Source organism: Perca flavescens, chromosome 22 (assembly GCF_004354835.1).
Source record: "Perca flavescens isolate YP-PL-M2 chromosome 22, PFLA_1.0, whole genome shotgun sequence".
Taxonomy (NCBI): domain Eukaryota; kingdom Metazoa; phylum Chordata; class Actinopteri; order Perciformes; family Percidae; genus Perca; species Perca flavescens.
Genome location: NC_041352.1, coordinates 9,775,393 through 9,788,327, shown reverse-complemented (window position 1 = coordinate 9,788,327; position 12,935 = coordinate 9,775,393). Strand labels below are relative to the sequence as shown.

Below are 12,935 nucleotides of genomic sequence, written 5' to 3'. Positions count from 1 at the left end.
AACAGTCATTTCTTCTCAATACCAGCAGCAAATACTCAGTGAAAAGCTGAAGTTCGTTGCGATACATTGAAAGGTTTAATTGTTACTGTAAAACAACGGTCTGAGTGAAATATGGGCTTGGATACTGTATAAACACCTGAAAATTGCATATACAGATCAGTGTGCACGTTTTGATCCACGCACACATCCCCTGTCCCATCACCAAGTCTTGACCTCAACATATTATCACACACATTCAAATCTTATAAACAGATCACAGGTTTATATTGGCCAACACAATTACTCTTTTTTTTTTTTTTTTTTTTTTTTAAATTGACTCAGGGCTTGTGTTTACAGAGTTGTGTTGACCCAGGATCAATAAGAAGACCTCAGACTAATGCTGTGTCTGAATACAGGGGCCGTCGTGAGGCGATCTAAAGACGTTTTCACATAAAATCACTGTGAGTTTGACAGTAAAACTAACAGCGTGTTTGGGGGCGGGTTTTTTTGGCTGTTTTGGTATGCTTTTGGAATTTTTCCCGACATAGGAAGTTGACCGCCATAAAGTTGCCCTTGAACAGCTGACCAAGTGGTGGACACATGTTGCAGGTTTAGGAGTCATGATTTAGGGCAATTGGTAATTAATGTACAGGAATATTATAATATATTTATTCTTTAAATGTGGACTTTGAACGTGACGGCCCCTCAAATAGGACACAGCTCATGTTATTCATAACAGCAAGGGCGAAAGTCCAAATCGGAACACTGACAACTATCTAAATACACTCCCTGAATGCACAAACCATTCAAATACTATACATTTATACAGAACCATCATTGTCAGTTTCTCCCTGCAATATCCAATATTGATTTCTAAATAACTAACTTACCAATAAATTTCAATAGCTCATTAAGTAAGTGCCGTGCTTAGCGCTTCGAGCTACAGCACAAGTTGCGTGAAGTGTTTCAGGCCAAATTCAAAAGCTTTGGCCTGTCGACAGTGAGGCAAAAGAAAAAGTAGGCTGTCCCACTGCACCTGACAACGTAAGGCTATAATGCCTTCCAAATGAACCCTTCACAACCACGCTATAACTGTAATCATTAATATCCAGCATTGAATTTAAAAGATATTTAAGTCTCTTCCCAGTCCTTCTGAGCGTATTGCCTTCCTGTGTTGGGGCCGGCCCTGCTCTCTCTCCCGCTCTCTCTCTCCTCCTCTAGCGGATGGGTCTGTCTGTGCTCCCACATTCGCACCGCTCCGTCCCACTGTGGAGAAACAAAGCCAGATGAGGAGACGGATCAGAGCCAAAATGCCTTTCATGTTAGCACCTGCTAATGGCTCCCATTTAAAGTTCCCAATTATTCTTGTGACTTTTCTTAACCTTACTTAAAATAGTTATTTCTTCTGTATTTATTAAAGATGAAATCCGTGACATATTACTAAATTATTACTAAAACTTAAACTTCCTGTCTTTGCGGTACTCTTCAGACACTTACTTGGCTAAAAAGGCTTTCTCATGTGTTGCCATTTTTAGGCTTTGTTGCAGTTTCGACAACTTATTTCTTACCCCTGTAGACTGCGACAACATTGGGAAACTTCGGACATTAAGATTTCAGATTTAATGTTTTTCCAGCTATGAATAGTCTGGTTTTCTCTTCACGTGCGCGAGAAACTGCTAAAAAGTACAATTTAAAGCAATATACATTGGAAACAAGATATAAAAATACGCTCATATATTTCTGTAAACGATCCATTTGATTCTCCGTTATTACCAGAAGTCTCTGACTTCTCTTAATTCCATGGTACTCCATGACTGGAGGAAACACTTAGTGTCTGATTTAATTCCCCTCAATAAAAACGGTTACATTTTTCTGCAACATTTTGAATGTATTATTTATGATCACAAACGTATACAAATCGACTCCAGCTGAACAGTTTGCGTTAACAGCACTCACGGAGCTGCTGACGATGTTGTCCTCGTACGGGTGCCAGCTGACGTCCCTCACACACGCGTCATGGCCCGACAGTCTGGAGACCACGCTGCCCGTCAGGACGTCATAAACTGGACAGACACACAAAGAATTCTACATATTTAGCAACTTGTAGGCATGTACTGTATATCATTACATTACATGTCATTTAGCTGATGCTTTTATCCAAAGCGACTTACAATCAAACCTTGAAGGTCCAAACTCTGGACATCAGGAAGTAAGTTCAAGTACATTAGCTTCATATAAGCCAAACCACAAAGAGCCAAATTTTAAATCATACTGTATATCCTTTAATCACTGTCATAGACATCAGAACTGCATTGATTCTCCATAGAAATAAACTACACAAAGAGTTGAGTTAATTGGTGCAAACACATTACAAGGCAGTTACACAATATGAGGCAGACACAACACAAGCACAGTAACACACACACACACAATCACAGTAACACACACACACACAAGCACAGTAACACACACACAAGCACAGTAACACACACACACACACACAGTAACACACACACACACACACACACACACACACACACACACACACACACACACACACACACACACACACACACACACACACACACACACACACACACACACACACACACACACACACACACACACACACACACACACACACACACACACACACACACACACACACACACACACTCACTGATGATTTTGCCGGTGGAGCAGCCGGAGTAGATGAACCTCTGTCCAGTGCTGAACTCTGGAGAGAAACGGCAGCGGACGAGTGTGTGCAGAACGCCGTGGCCGCGGTAGGTCATCACCGAGGTGTCGCCCGTCAGCTTGTGTCTCTTCAGGGCTGAAAGGGACGCACAATTTCATAATTTACCTCACGTTAGATTGCTACAATTTACCAGGACATACGGAGTTCATTTACATCCTAAACATCTATAATCAGGTGAAAAAAAGTGCGTAATTTGGAAACATTTGTTTTTCTTCTTCAGGTTTTTCCCCCTCTGTTCTCCATATCTCATTATCCGAGTTCCCACACTTCACCTCTCCTCTGTGCCTTCCCTCCTCTTTGACTTGTAATGGTAATCGCTCATTTCTCAATGCGTGGTTTTAATAGTCATATCCCCTTACTCTCACCACACATACACGCTCACGTTTCACCCCACTGTCACTGGCCCTCTCTCCCTTTCTTTAGAACGACATTTCATCTTCATTTCCTCCTCTTTTCTTTTCCCCTCCTCTAGCTTCCCTTCTCCCCTCCTTCCTCCTGACTCATTCGTCGCCCAGTGTCGGCCCCTCCTCCCTCACCTCTCTGGGGAACCTGCTGCCAGCGGTAATCCCAGTTCTGTTGGGTGACAGCGAGGCGGGACGCTGCCAACCCCTCTTTGGGCGAGAACTTTCGGACGTCCCAGAGCTTGATGGACTGGTCCTTGGAGTTGCTGATCAGATAGCGTGCGTCACCCTGGCACAGTCACCACGCAAGGGGAGGAGGACCAAATTTTAGAAAGTAAAACAAAAAAAAAAAAAAAAAAAACATCAGGCTTAGAATGTACTGTACTGGAATAAAGACACATTACAATCGGCTAATGTTAGCATTTCATTAAATCAACTTCCAACCAGTCAGCAGTCAAATCCAACTACCCATGAGGCTTTGGGGAACTTGTCTTTGACAGATTGATAAAATACCAGCAGTACTCCTCTCTTCGCCCCCCCCCACCTTGCTGTGGATGAAGGTGATGCCGTCTCGGTGGCCGGCCAGCTGTCCGACAGGCTGCGGTCTGTCCTCCCGCAGCGTCCGTCTGTCCCACACCTTGCACAGCGCGTCGTCGCTGCCGGAGAAGAGCAGCTGGGACGAGCTGTCGGCGAACGCCACCGCGTTCACATCATCCTCGTGGGCATCGATCTGACGAGGGGAGACGCAGAAGAAAGAGAGTCAGTGTTTCTGGGAGGAGTGTGTGTCCAAGCCAGTGATTGTGTGTGGTAAGATTGGGTGATTTCTTCTCTTCTTTTCGCATGCTTGTGTGAAAGTGCCTTTTGTCTGTGTGCTTTGCATGTCTGTGTGTACCGCGAAGTCGTGATGTTGATTTTGGTCTATAAAAAAATCATAGACCACCACCAGATTTATTGCTGAAAAAAAGAAAAATAGCTAAAATGGGCTAAAAGAATAAGTTGGGAGACTAAGCACAGGCACACTGATGCAGAGGTAATAAGAGGGACAGAATGAGAAAAAGCATAAGACAGTGGTGAAGCAGATGGCAGAGGCCAGCTACTGACTTCTACTCAGAGGGGGGTTGTGGGAGAAGGAGGAGGAGGGTTTAACCCCCCCTGTCCCATTGATGAACTCTCTGCTGCTACATTACAGACGGCAGGGCGGTGGGAAACTTTATGTGTGCCGGCACACTTTCAGGTCGGCTAATGTCTGGTTCACCTTGATCGCAGGATGAGGCACAGACAGCGACCGAGGTGGATGTGACACAGAAACAGCTACAAGCTGGCCCACGAGCAAAACGCAAACAGCAAACGCACTCAGACACACTAACCTTCAGCGTTCGTTTATTCTGCTCGAGATCAAAAACGTAAAGGCAGCCATCGTTTGCTCTGAAAGCAGAAAGGAGAGAGACACATTCTAAATTAAGTGGTTAAATGTGACTGATCTCACTGGTCTGAGTGTGCTTTTATAGTGAATAAAGGTGTTTTATGCTCATAAATTAAGTATTCACAAAACCAGCTATAAGAAGAACATGTGTATTAACAATTCCACCCTAGGGAAAAAGAAGAGCTAACTGAATTAACATTTTTGAAAGAGGAGTCAGTCCCGTTTCCACTCTGTCAGTCACTGCCTTGAAACATAAAAGCAAACTGTACTCACCCTCCCAGGATCTCGTTGCCATCTGTGGACGCAGCCAATGAGAACACACAGAACCTCCTCTCATCTGGACTACAAAGCACAACAGCACACACACGCACAAGCAGGGTGACAACGCAGCAGTAGCACCATTATGGGATCACAACAACACTGCCTACTGTATGTCATCATCCCACACCAAAAAGCTTGATGAAGGCACGCATCGCCTCGTTAATAATGCCATTGTTAGGAGTGCTGTGAGTTTAATGATGGTGCATTGTTGAAATAATGATCTCTCCAGTTCTCTCTCTCTCTCACACACACACACACACACACACACATCACACACATCACACACAGAGGGAGAGGATGGATGTTGAAGTGACAAATTCTGACAGCTTCATTCATCCAGGTGGTAATGGAGGGATAGGAGGGCTGGCTGGTAGGGAATGATGGATTACCTGCTCCGTAATGTTATAAGTTACTATGAGGAACACTAACTTGAGGTCCAGGGCGGTGTGGTTTTCACTGTCTCCATCTATACTGCACATATGAACTGTGGGGAAGACACACAGAGACAGAGAAGATATGAATAAAACACCATATAGAAGCTATTTGTTTTTTAGTATTTAGGACAATCAATTATCCAATTTGCAGCCTGAAATAAAAAAAATTAAAAATGTAATTCTTGAGAATATTTGGTTCAGTCGCACCAACTACATGGTCAGATATATATTATTACTTTTATTTATTTAAAAAAAAAAAAAAAATCTGTTTAATAACATTTGAAGTTCAAGAAAATCATTTAAAAAGTTTAAGAAATGCTTGATGTTTCCAAAGTCAACGAGTAATCGTGATCAATTATGGTGATAATATTGACCAAAATAATCATGACTATGATTTTTGCCATAATCAAGCGGCAGCCCTACGATAGGAAATAAAGCCATAACACAATGATTTATGGGTAAAGGGCGATAGAGCAAGTTTTCTGAATTGGTACCAAAAAACAAAAACAAATTCATATTACGACATTTAGATCGAATTCCTGCAACATGCTATTGTTAAGTTACAGGGACTCGAGTCAGATTTCTTTTGATGCCACAGCAGCATCAGTAAAATTTGAATCAGGATAACGTGAATGGTTCTTGGGGGACCACTGGCTGTGCCTCTTGTAAACAAAAACCCTACACTAATTAGCATCACTGATTGATTGCATGATATTGTATCTTACAGGTCCATTAGCCTTACTGTAGTCAGACCAGCTGGAGTAGAGTACATTTTGTGCGTCAGGGGTGAAGCAGACGTCCAGAACACTCCAGCCCACATCCCGAGCCTTCACTGTTCGCCGTAGGTGAAAGCGCCCCCTGGTGGTGTCGTACAAGCGGACGTTCTGGTCTGCAGCGAGCAACAGAAAAAAAATTATTGTAATCAAATAATGAGTGGCTCTTATCACATGACGTGTCTGGGTGAGACCTGTTGTCCCTCGCTTGTATGAAAATAAATCAGTAAAAAAGAATGAATATGACATAGTGCTACTAGAATTGGTATATATTGGTATAATTCTTCTGTTTCAAACAGATGTTATGTTTGATTGTTGTTGTTTGCATCAATAGATGAAAGAAAAAAAAAAAAAGGTATTCAAACGTCAACGATACTCGTCTGTCAATGACCACATTCTGTATATGACATGACACAACACAACCCGAAGGGCCCTGACAATTTGGCGGTCTACGCAGTTTTAAACAAACACTAGGGATCATTATCAGATCTGATTCCGTTCTTCTGGGTTCTCATGTTGGATCTCGGGTTATTTACCTTGGCAGGCAGAGAGGAACATGTTGCCATTCTCGCTGTACACGCCACAGAAGGCTTTCTGCTGGTATGTATCCTTGTGGGATACATAGTTTGGCAGAAAACTGCGAAGGATCAAGGGTCAATATCATTCAACAGGCAACAGCATGAGGACTCACATCTAGTGTATTGTAGCTTTTCACAACAAATCAGCAATACAACAATCAGTCACATGGAATACAACAAGAGTCTATGCTTCATCATGCTTCATTCCTCACCTTCTGGTAATTTGTTGAGAAATATTGGAAATGTGTCAAATAGAACAGAACTTACTGTGTGCGGATACGACTGCACTCTCCATGTGAAAAACTAGAGCCTCTACATCTGCCTTGTTCCCTCTGAAAAAGCAAAGAAAACCCCAAACTGGTCAACATTAACTGTGAATTAAAGTAGCTGAAAGAAAAAAGTGACAAAATAATCTACGTTGAGTAGTAGCTGAAGTAGAGCTCTGAATTATTTCACAAATGTGTGGCTGAAACTGCTGACAAATAATCATTATCATCATCCTCATCTTGCTACATTCTTAGTGCTAGAAATGTGCCAATTGCAATTTAGTCTACTGCTGCTTTGAGTTTGTATTACTGCAGTCTGACCTCTGTTAGCATGTGGGTGAAACTGTGTCGGCCTTTCAGGGTAGAGGAGCCGGTGGCCAGCATGATCTGAGTTCGGATCTCACTTTGGTCCACTTCATGTGTGTCGGGTTGGGCGTCCACTAGGAAAATAACACACAAAATAAAAACAAGTTTTCATATTAATTACTATCTGACATCAAACTTTCAGAATGTGTTACATACAGCCATTCCGATTTAATAGTAGAGCTGTATGATATGAGGAAAATACGCGATAACGTTGTTGAATGTCGCGATAACGATATTAATTGCGATAAATAAACAGATATTTAAGTGTACTCAGTTCTGCATTTCTGCTGCGGTCAGGCTTCTGCTAAAATACAACAAATTGTTTGTTGAATTTAAAACAAATGAAAGGAAATCATTTCCAACATTCTTTTATTGACATTGAACTGAATATAAAAGGCACCACTAAAAAAGGAATGACAGTTACATTTTAAAGTGCATCTACTGAGTGTCTTTTGTGATATGTCACAGCCTTTCGCGATATGTTTATTGCGCCAGTTAATATTGCGATGACAATTAAAAAAAAAACGGTATATTGTGCAGCCCTATTTAAAAGCCTGGTATATTTATGAGAACAAACAGCTTTGCTTTTATACTGTCACATTGTAATATTTAAATGACCATTTACCAAATTATAAACAAACAAATGCTGCTGAGTAGGAGCAGCACAGCAGCAGCGACTTTTCACATGGTTTCTTATTATTCATATTCTTATTCTTAATAATAATAATAATAATAATAATAATAATAATAATAATAATAATAATAATAATAGATCGAAGCTATATCAAGTGCTGGATGCTCACATCATTATCCTTATAGTTATTGTTCTTGGTGTGGACGGCCCTGGACAGTTAACAGGGTCAGTAGGAGGTTACCTGTAGCTTGGAATCTAGACCCAAATCCGAAAGATTAAGGGTCTGGCAATGAGTAATGAAAATGGCCCAACTCGAGGGGCGGCACCATTACGACCAATCACAATACGTTTAACTACCAGCGGAGCTAACTGGTAGATTAAACTCTTGCCATATCCGGTCAGCAAAACAGCAAAAATGTCCTTCTTGCAAAGGAAAGATTTGAGCGCCGTCTTCTGTTCCTCTTTTAGATAAAAAGCCAAGTCCAACTCGTTCATTGTAGCGGCCAAAGCTGTTTCAAACAACGGATGTTCATCCGTAGCCATCTTGCAATGTTTACTAACGACTTGGACGTTGCAGCGCGGTCGTCATCTGTTTCGTTCGCCTCTGGCCCGCCTATATCAGATACACCGATGTGATTGGTGCAGCTCGGCTACAAGGGCATAGTTAATGAGCACCATTACTGAATGCCAGAGTGACTTGCTGAGCAAATTCAAATTTTGCTCTTGCGAGAACTCTGGATTTCCAGGGTAGGTTACCTGGTGGATTGTAGCGGTTCCCCAGCCGCCCCTCCCAGGCGCCGTCGCTGTCCTCATCAGAGTCAGAGTAGGACTGGACCAGCTGCAGCCCTGTGGCTCCACTGCCATGGACCAGTCGGACCTGGCCCCTGCACGCACAAACACCACATTAGCAGAACAATCAATCAATCCAAATGTTGATAAATGACTGATTGAATTTTAACCTCTACAGTGAAGAAAAGAGATCATATCTTACTTTACTAATACTTAAGATAGGAACGCAGAAAACCAAGTAGTCCAGCTGCAGCCCAATGGTGAGACACAAGCCTAAATCAGGGCTACTGTGCTATGGGTAAATCTATAGTCTTGGAATGTTTTTCCACTGAGCAGCTCCACTGTAACAGATGGGGGCTCAGAATGCTACTTTGTCATTCTTTTCAGGATCCCGGTACTTTCTAGTTCCAACTCTTCCTCTGTGTTATTACTAAATCAGTTACAAGTGCTGACATTTCTTTCTTTTTTTTTTATTAGAAGTGGTTGTTAACATGAGGAATATTCAAACATTTCCTAGAATTTAACAGCATTAAAGGTCCCATGACATGGTGCTCTTTGGGCAACGTGGAGAGTGCTCCTTTGAAAGCCATGATGTCTCTCTCTCATGGGTGGAACAAATTCTCTGGGCGGGCAAAGCAGATAAAGGGGAGGTAACCTTGCTCCTTATGACCTCAGAAGGAGCAAGAATCCAGATCAGCCCATCTGAGCTTTCATTTTCTCAAAGGCAGAGCAGGATACCCAGGGCTCGGTTTACACCTATCACCATTTCTAGCCACTGGGGGACCATAGGCAGGCTGGGGGAATGCATATTAATGTTAAAAAAAAAACTCATAAAGTGTAATATTCATGCCATGGGACCTTTAAAATTAAACAGGAGTAAGGATCGGAATTGCAAACCACCTCTTAGCTGTGTCAGGCAGCACTGGAAAGTAATGATATGAATGCTCTCTTGAAAGGTAGGTAAAACAGTTAGCTTTTCTTCCACTTCGTGCAATTTGAAGAATCAATGTCTATTAAACCCACCAGATTTGAGTGATTACCTATTTTCCCAAAATGACTTGTTAGTAACTAAGCTATCCCCACAGGGACTGGTGTTGGAGACATTGTTCACATGGATAAAACAATACACCACAAAACAACAAACTGGGCCCAGAAGTGCTAAGTTCACAAGGAATTTGTTGTTTTAATATCAATGCCAGTATTTTTAAATTACAAAATCCACCAAATGTACCTCCTTAGTAGGTAAGCCAGCACTTCAGCTAAGTCAACGTCCTCCTCTGATGCTGGCTGTCTGTCTCCGTGCTGCCTGTCAGCCGTCCTGCGGCCTCGGCTGCTGCTGCTGCTGCTGCTCTGGTTTGATTCTGCTCCTTCAGGTTGATCAGCTGGGTTGCCACTGGAAGAGCCCCTTCCACCAGACATCCCAGAACTGGACTGAGAGCCCATAGACTGAAAGGGGCCTGGCAGGGAGAATCATTTGGAAATTCAATAACAGTTTTAGGTTTACCTGGGGGAAGTAAATACAACAATGCAGTGTGTGTATAGACAGATGAAGAGAAAGCGAATGGTGAAACAGAAGTTAGGTGGCTGCATTAGCTAAACTGACATCAATTCAAGTCATTATAGCTCAAATCATTAAACTTCCACTTCTTCAAATCAACAAACTACATGCAAAGAAATCGACCACCATATTTGTTCTGCTCGTTAAGCTCATCATGATTAAGATGCAGAGGTTGATTTTGTTGAGCTAGCTAAGAATGCTAACGACTTAACGTTAACGTTAACAGTAACATTAGCTACCGTTTGACTGTCAAACGCTCTTCTTGACAGCTCGTCGGTGCAGCTCTTTGTCGTTTCGGTGCGAATTTAACAATGTGCCCGACGCGTAACTTCCGCAAGGTCTAACGTTTACATTTATAACGCAAAACAGCTGCAATTTGACAGCACAGTGTTTAATCAGTGGCTAGCGGGGCCAGTCACTGAATCGCCATGTTGTTTACAAAAGTGTGAAAAAACCCTGCGCGTGCCCCTGCCCTTTCGCCGTCACGTGATCAGTCGCGCTATCGCTCGACCTGCCAGCTCCGCGGACTGAAAATTATAAACAGTAAGTATTAACAATTTAACAATTAACTATGGCTATTATTAACTACACATATACGTATATTAAAAAAAAAACTAAAACCAATGTAGCCTAAAACATGCTTTAGGCCTACACAAAGTAATAAAAACAAATTCACACTCTCAGCAGCCACAGTTGTTGGATTATTTTTCTCCAAAATTTTGAATATAGGCTACTCCACTGCAGCACAACAACTGGAATGTGCCTCATGACACATCGATCCAATACCTCACCCTGCTGGCTCTGATTTAAAAAGGAGTCCTGAGTCAACTCTAGTTTTAAGCTATTTACTTTTTGTGTTGACGATCTACATGGTGCATATTCTTGTGTAAACCTGTAAATCATTACATGTATTACCACTCCAGTCATTAAATAATGCTGGACGATGGCTCACCACATCAAAGGCCCTGAACACCAACACAGGTAGTTAATCTGGTTGATTAGACCTCTTCCCATGGACTGTGTGGGTGGGTGTGATTGCCATCTCTCTGAGTCTCCTGTTCGCTTTGATGCACATATAAGGGAAGGACAAATGATAGCATCATTCTTATTGGTAGAAAATATGTGTGACCTAATAAATTCCCATCTAAGCTCCAGTCCACCTTCAACCTGAGCAGAATAACTGAAATCACCTGTGTCAGTGTTCAAAAGTTTTTTTTAAGGCCCGCTTTACTCAAATTATGTCATATCCTTACGTCCTCTTCGATGTTTTGAATAAGCAACTGATAGATAAGCCTACACTAATGTTGGTGTTTCTCTGCTTTAGAAATAGGTTAGGATCGATGTGCGCATGCAGATGTGTGACATCACAAAACGCCAATCATGGTTCAATATGTAAACACTGTAAATGCATAGGCTATTACACGCAAGTGCCCACAAGTGTTCCGCACAGAGTAAAGGTATTTTGGATGGGGTGGCCACTTTGGAAATTGCTTTAAATATGTCCGACTGTGCTGTTTTAGGGTGCAAACCAGAACCAGGAGCTTCCATTCACTATCTGCCAAGGGATCCTTTGCTGAAGCAGATATGGATGGACTTTATTTACAGACAACGCTTCAGACCTTCAAATACAGTGAGAATCCGTATATGCGGTGCACATTTTAGTAACGACTGTTTCGTGAATCTCTTTCAAAGGTCAATGGGTTTTGCCAAAAAGTTGGTTCTGAAGGCTGACGCAATGCCCTCCATTTATCCTGGCAGCCCAACAGGGCGTAAGCATGTGAGTATTCCTTTTACTGACCGAAGTTTCCAAAGATTTCTCCGTGCAGTTCACCGCCTGGTGTGGGTAGGTGGGTGGGATTTTCAAAGTGTTAGCTAACACTGCCTGGTGAAGTCAACTTAAAGGCTACTGTGTATTTACCTCCGGTGCATATAGCACAGCGATATAAAGCAACCGAACGTTCGTCTCCTGTGTTTAAATGAGGATACTTTGGTTGGGATTTTTTTTTGTCTGTTAAATTATTGTTTTTAAGTGACCTGTGCAGCTAGGGGCTGTGGCTGTATGCTTGGAACATGCTTTGAACTTTTTTTTTTTTTTTTTTTTTTGAAACATGCTTTGAACTGCAACCCTGCAAGAGGAGCGTAGGACGTAACTCTTACGCAAGGCCGGTTGTGACGTTTTACGTATTGATTAACAGCATAGAAATATTTTTGTTGTACAGGTAATTGTATAATTAGGAAAATTTCACATTCACAAAACAAATGGACGGACTCCAAGCTAAACGTTGGACTTTTTTTTTTAATCAAGAACCCCATTAATATGGCACACACCTAAAAACAAGAAGGCAAGAAGGCAATTATATATATATATATATATATATATATATATATATATATATATATATATATATATATATGTGTGTGTGTGTGTGTATATATGTGTGTGTGTGTATGTATATATGTGTGTGTGTGTGTGTGTGTGTGTGTGTGTGTATATATATATATATATATATATATATATATATATATATATATATATATAATGTGTGTGTGTGTGTGTATGTCTATTTTCCTTAACTTTTTTAGTCTTTTAATGTACATATTTGGTATGTATGCCTTGTTTCTTATTTGTCTTATTGTTTACTGTCTGTATGTTGA

The 12,935-nt window shown here is 41.6% G+C and overlaps 2 protein-coding genes across 3 annotated transcripts in view; one reads left to right on the top strand and one right to left on the bottom strand.

The window, feature by feature from the left end:
* Nucleotides 1–52: 52 nt before the first annotated feature.
* On the bottom strand, nt 53–12,271 carry dcaf11 (ddb1 and cul4 associated factor 11). Of its 2 annotated transcripts, none has more exons than XM_028569881.1 (15): nt 12,079–12,271; nt 9,954–10,179; nt 8,690–8,817; nt 7,255–7,373; nt 6,935–6,999; nt 6,626–6,726; nt 6,059–6,205; nt 5,312–5,366; nt 4,835–4,903; nt 4,506–4,563; nt 3,683–3,868; nt 3,274–3,427; nt 2,660–2,812; nt 1,936–2,042; nt 53–1,245 (listed from the first exon to the last, which is right to left on the bottom strand). In XM_028569881.1, exons 2-15 carry the CDS (start codon nt 10,163–10,165, stop codon nt 1,111–1,113), a joined length of 1,689 nt encoding a protein of 562 aa, XP_028425682.1. In that variant the 5' UTR covers nt 10,166–10,179; nt 12,079–12,271; the 3' UTR covers nt 53–1,110. The 2 variants fall into 2 exon arrangements, with proteins under 2 accessions (XP_028425682.1, XP_028425681.1); XM_028569880.1 differs by lacking the exon at nt 12,079–12,271 and adding an exon at nt 10,520–10,757.
* zfhx2 (zinc finger homeobox 2) overlaps nt 10,787–12,935 on the top strand; it is a 20,669-nt gene continuing 18,520 nt past the window's right edge. Inside the window, exons 1-2 of the mRNA XM_028569878.1 lie at nt 10,787–10,823; nt 11,973–12,057. Of these exons, the coding sequence (XP_028425679.1) occupies nt 11,977–12,057 (81 nt within the window). The 5' untranslated portion in view covers nt 10,787–10,823; nt 11,973–11,976. The remainder of the gene's footprint in view (nt 10,824–11,972; nt 12,058–12,935) is intronic.

What these genes read in the sequence shown, in the direction of transcription:
- dcaf11 (XM_028569881.1), bottom strand. Translation starts at nt 10,165, where the DNA reads ATGGGCTCTCAGTCCAGTTCTGGGATGTCTGGTGGAAGGGGCTCTTCC. An exon ending in CTCCACCGGCAAAATCATCA is followed by an intron (nt 2,043 to 2,659) that starts GTGAGTGTGTGT and finishes GTGTCTGTCCAG; the next exon opens with TTTATGACGTCCTGACGGGC. An exon ending in ACAACATCGTCAGCAGCTCC is followed by an intron (nt 1,246 to 1,935) that starts GTGAGTGCTGTT and finishes GTTTCTCCACAG; the next exon opens with TGGGACGGAGCGGTGCGAAT.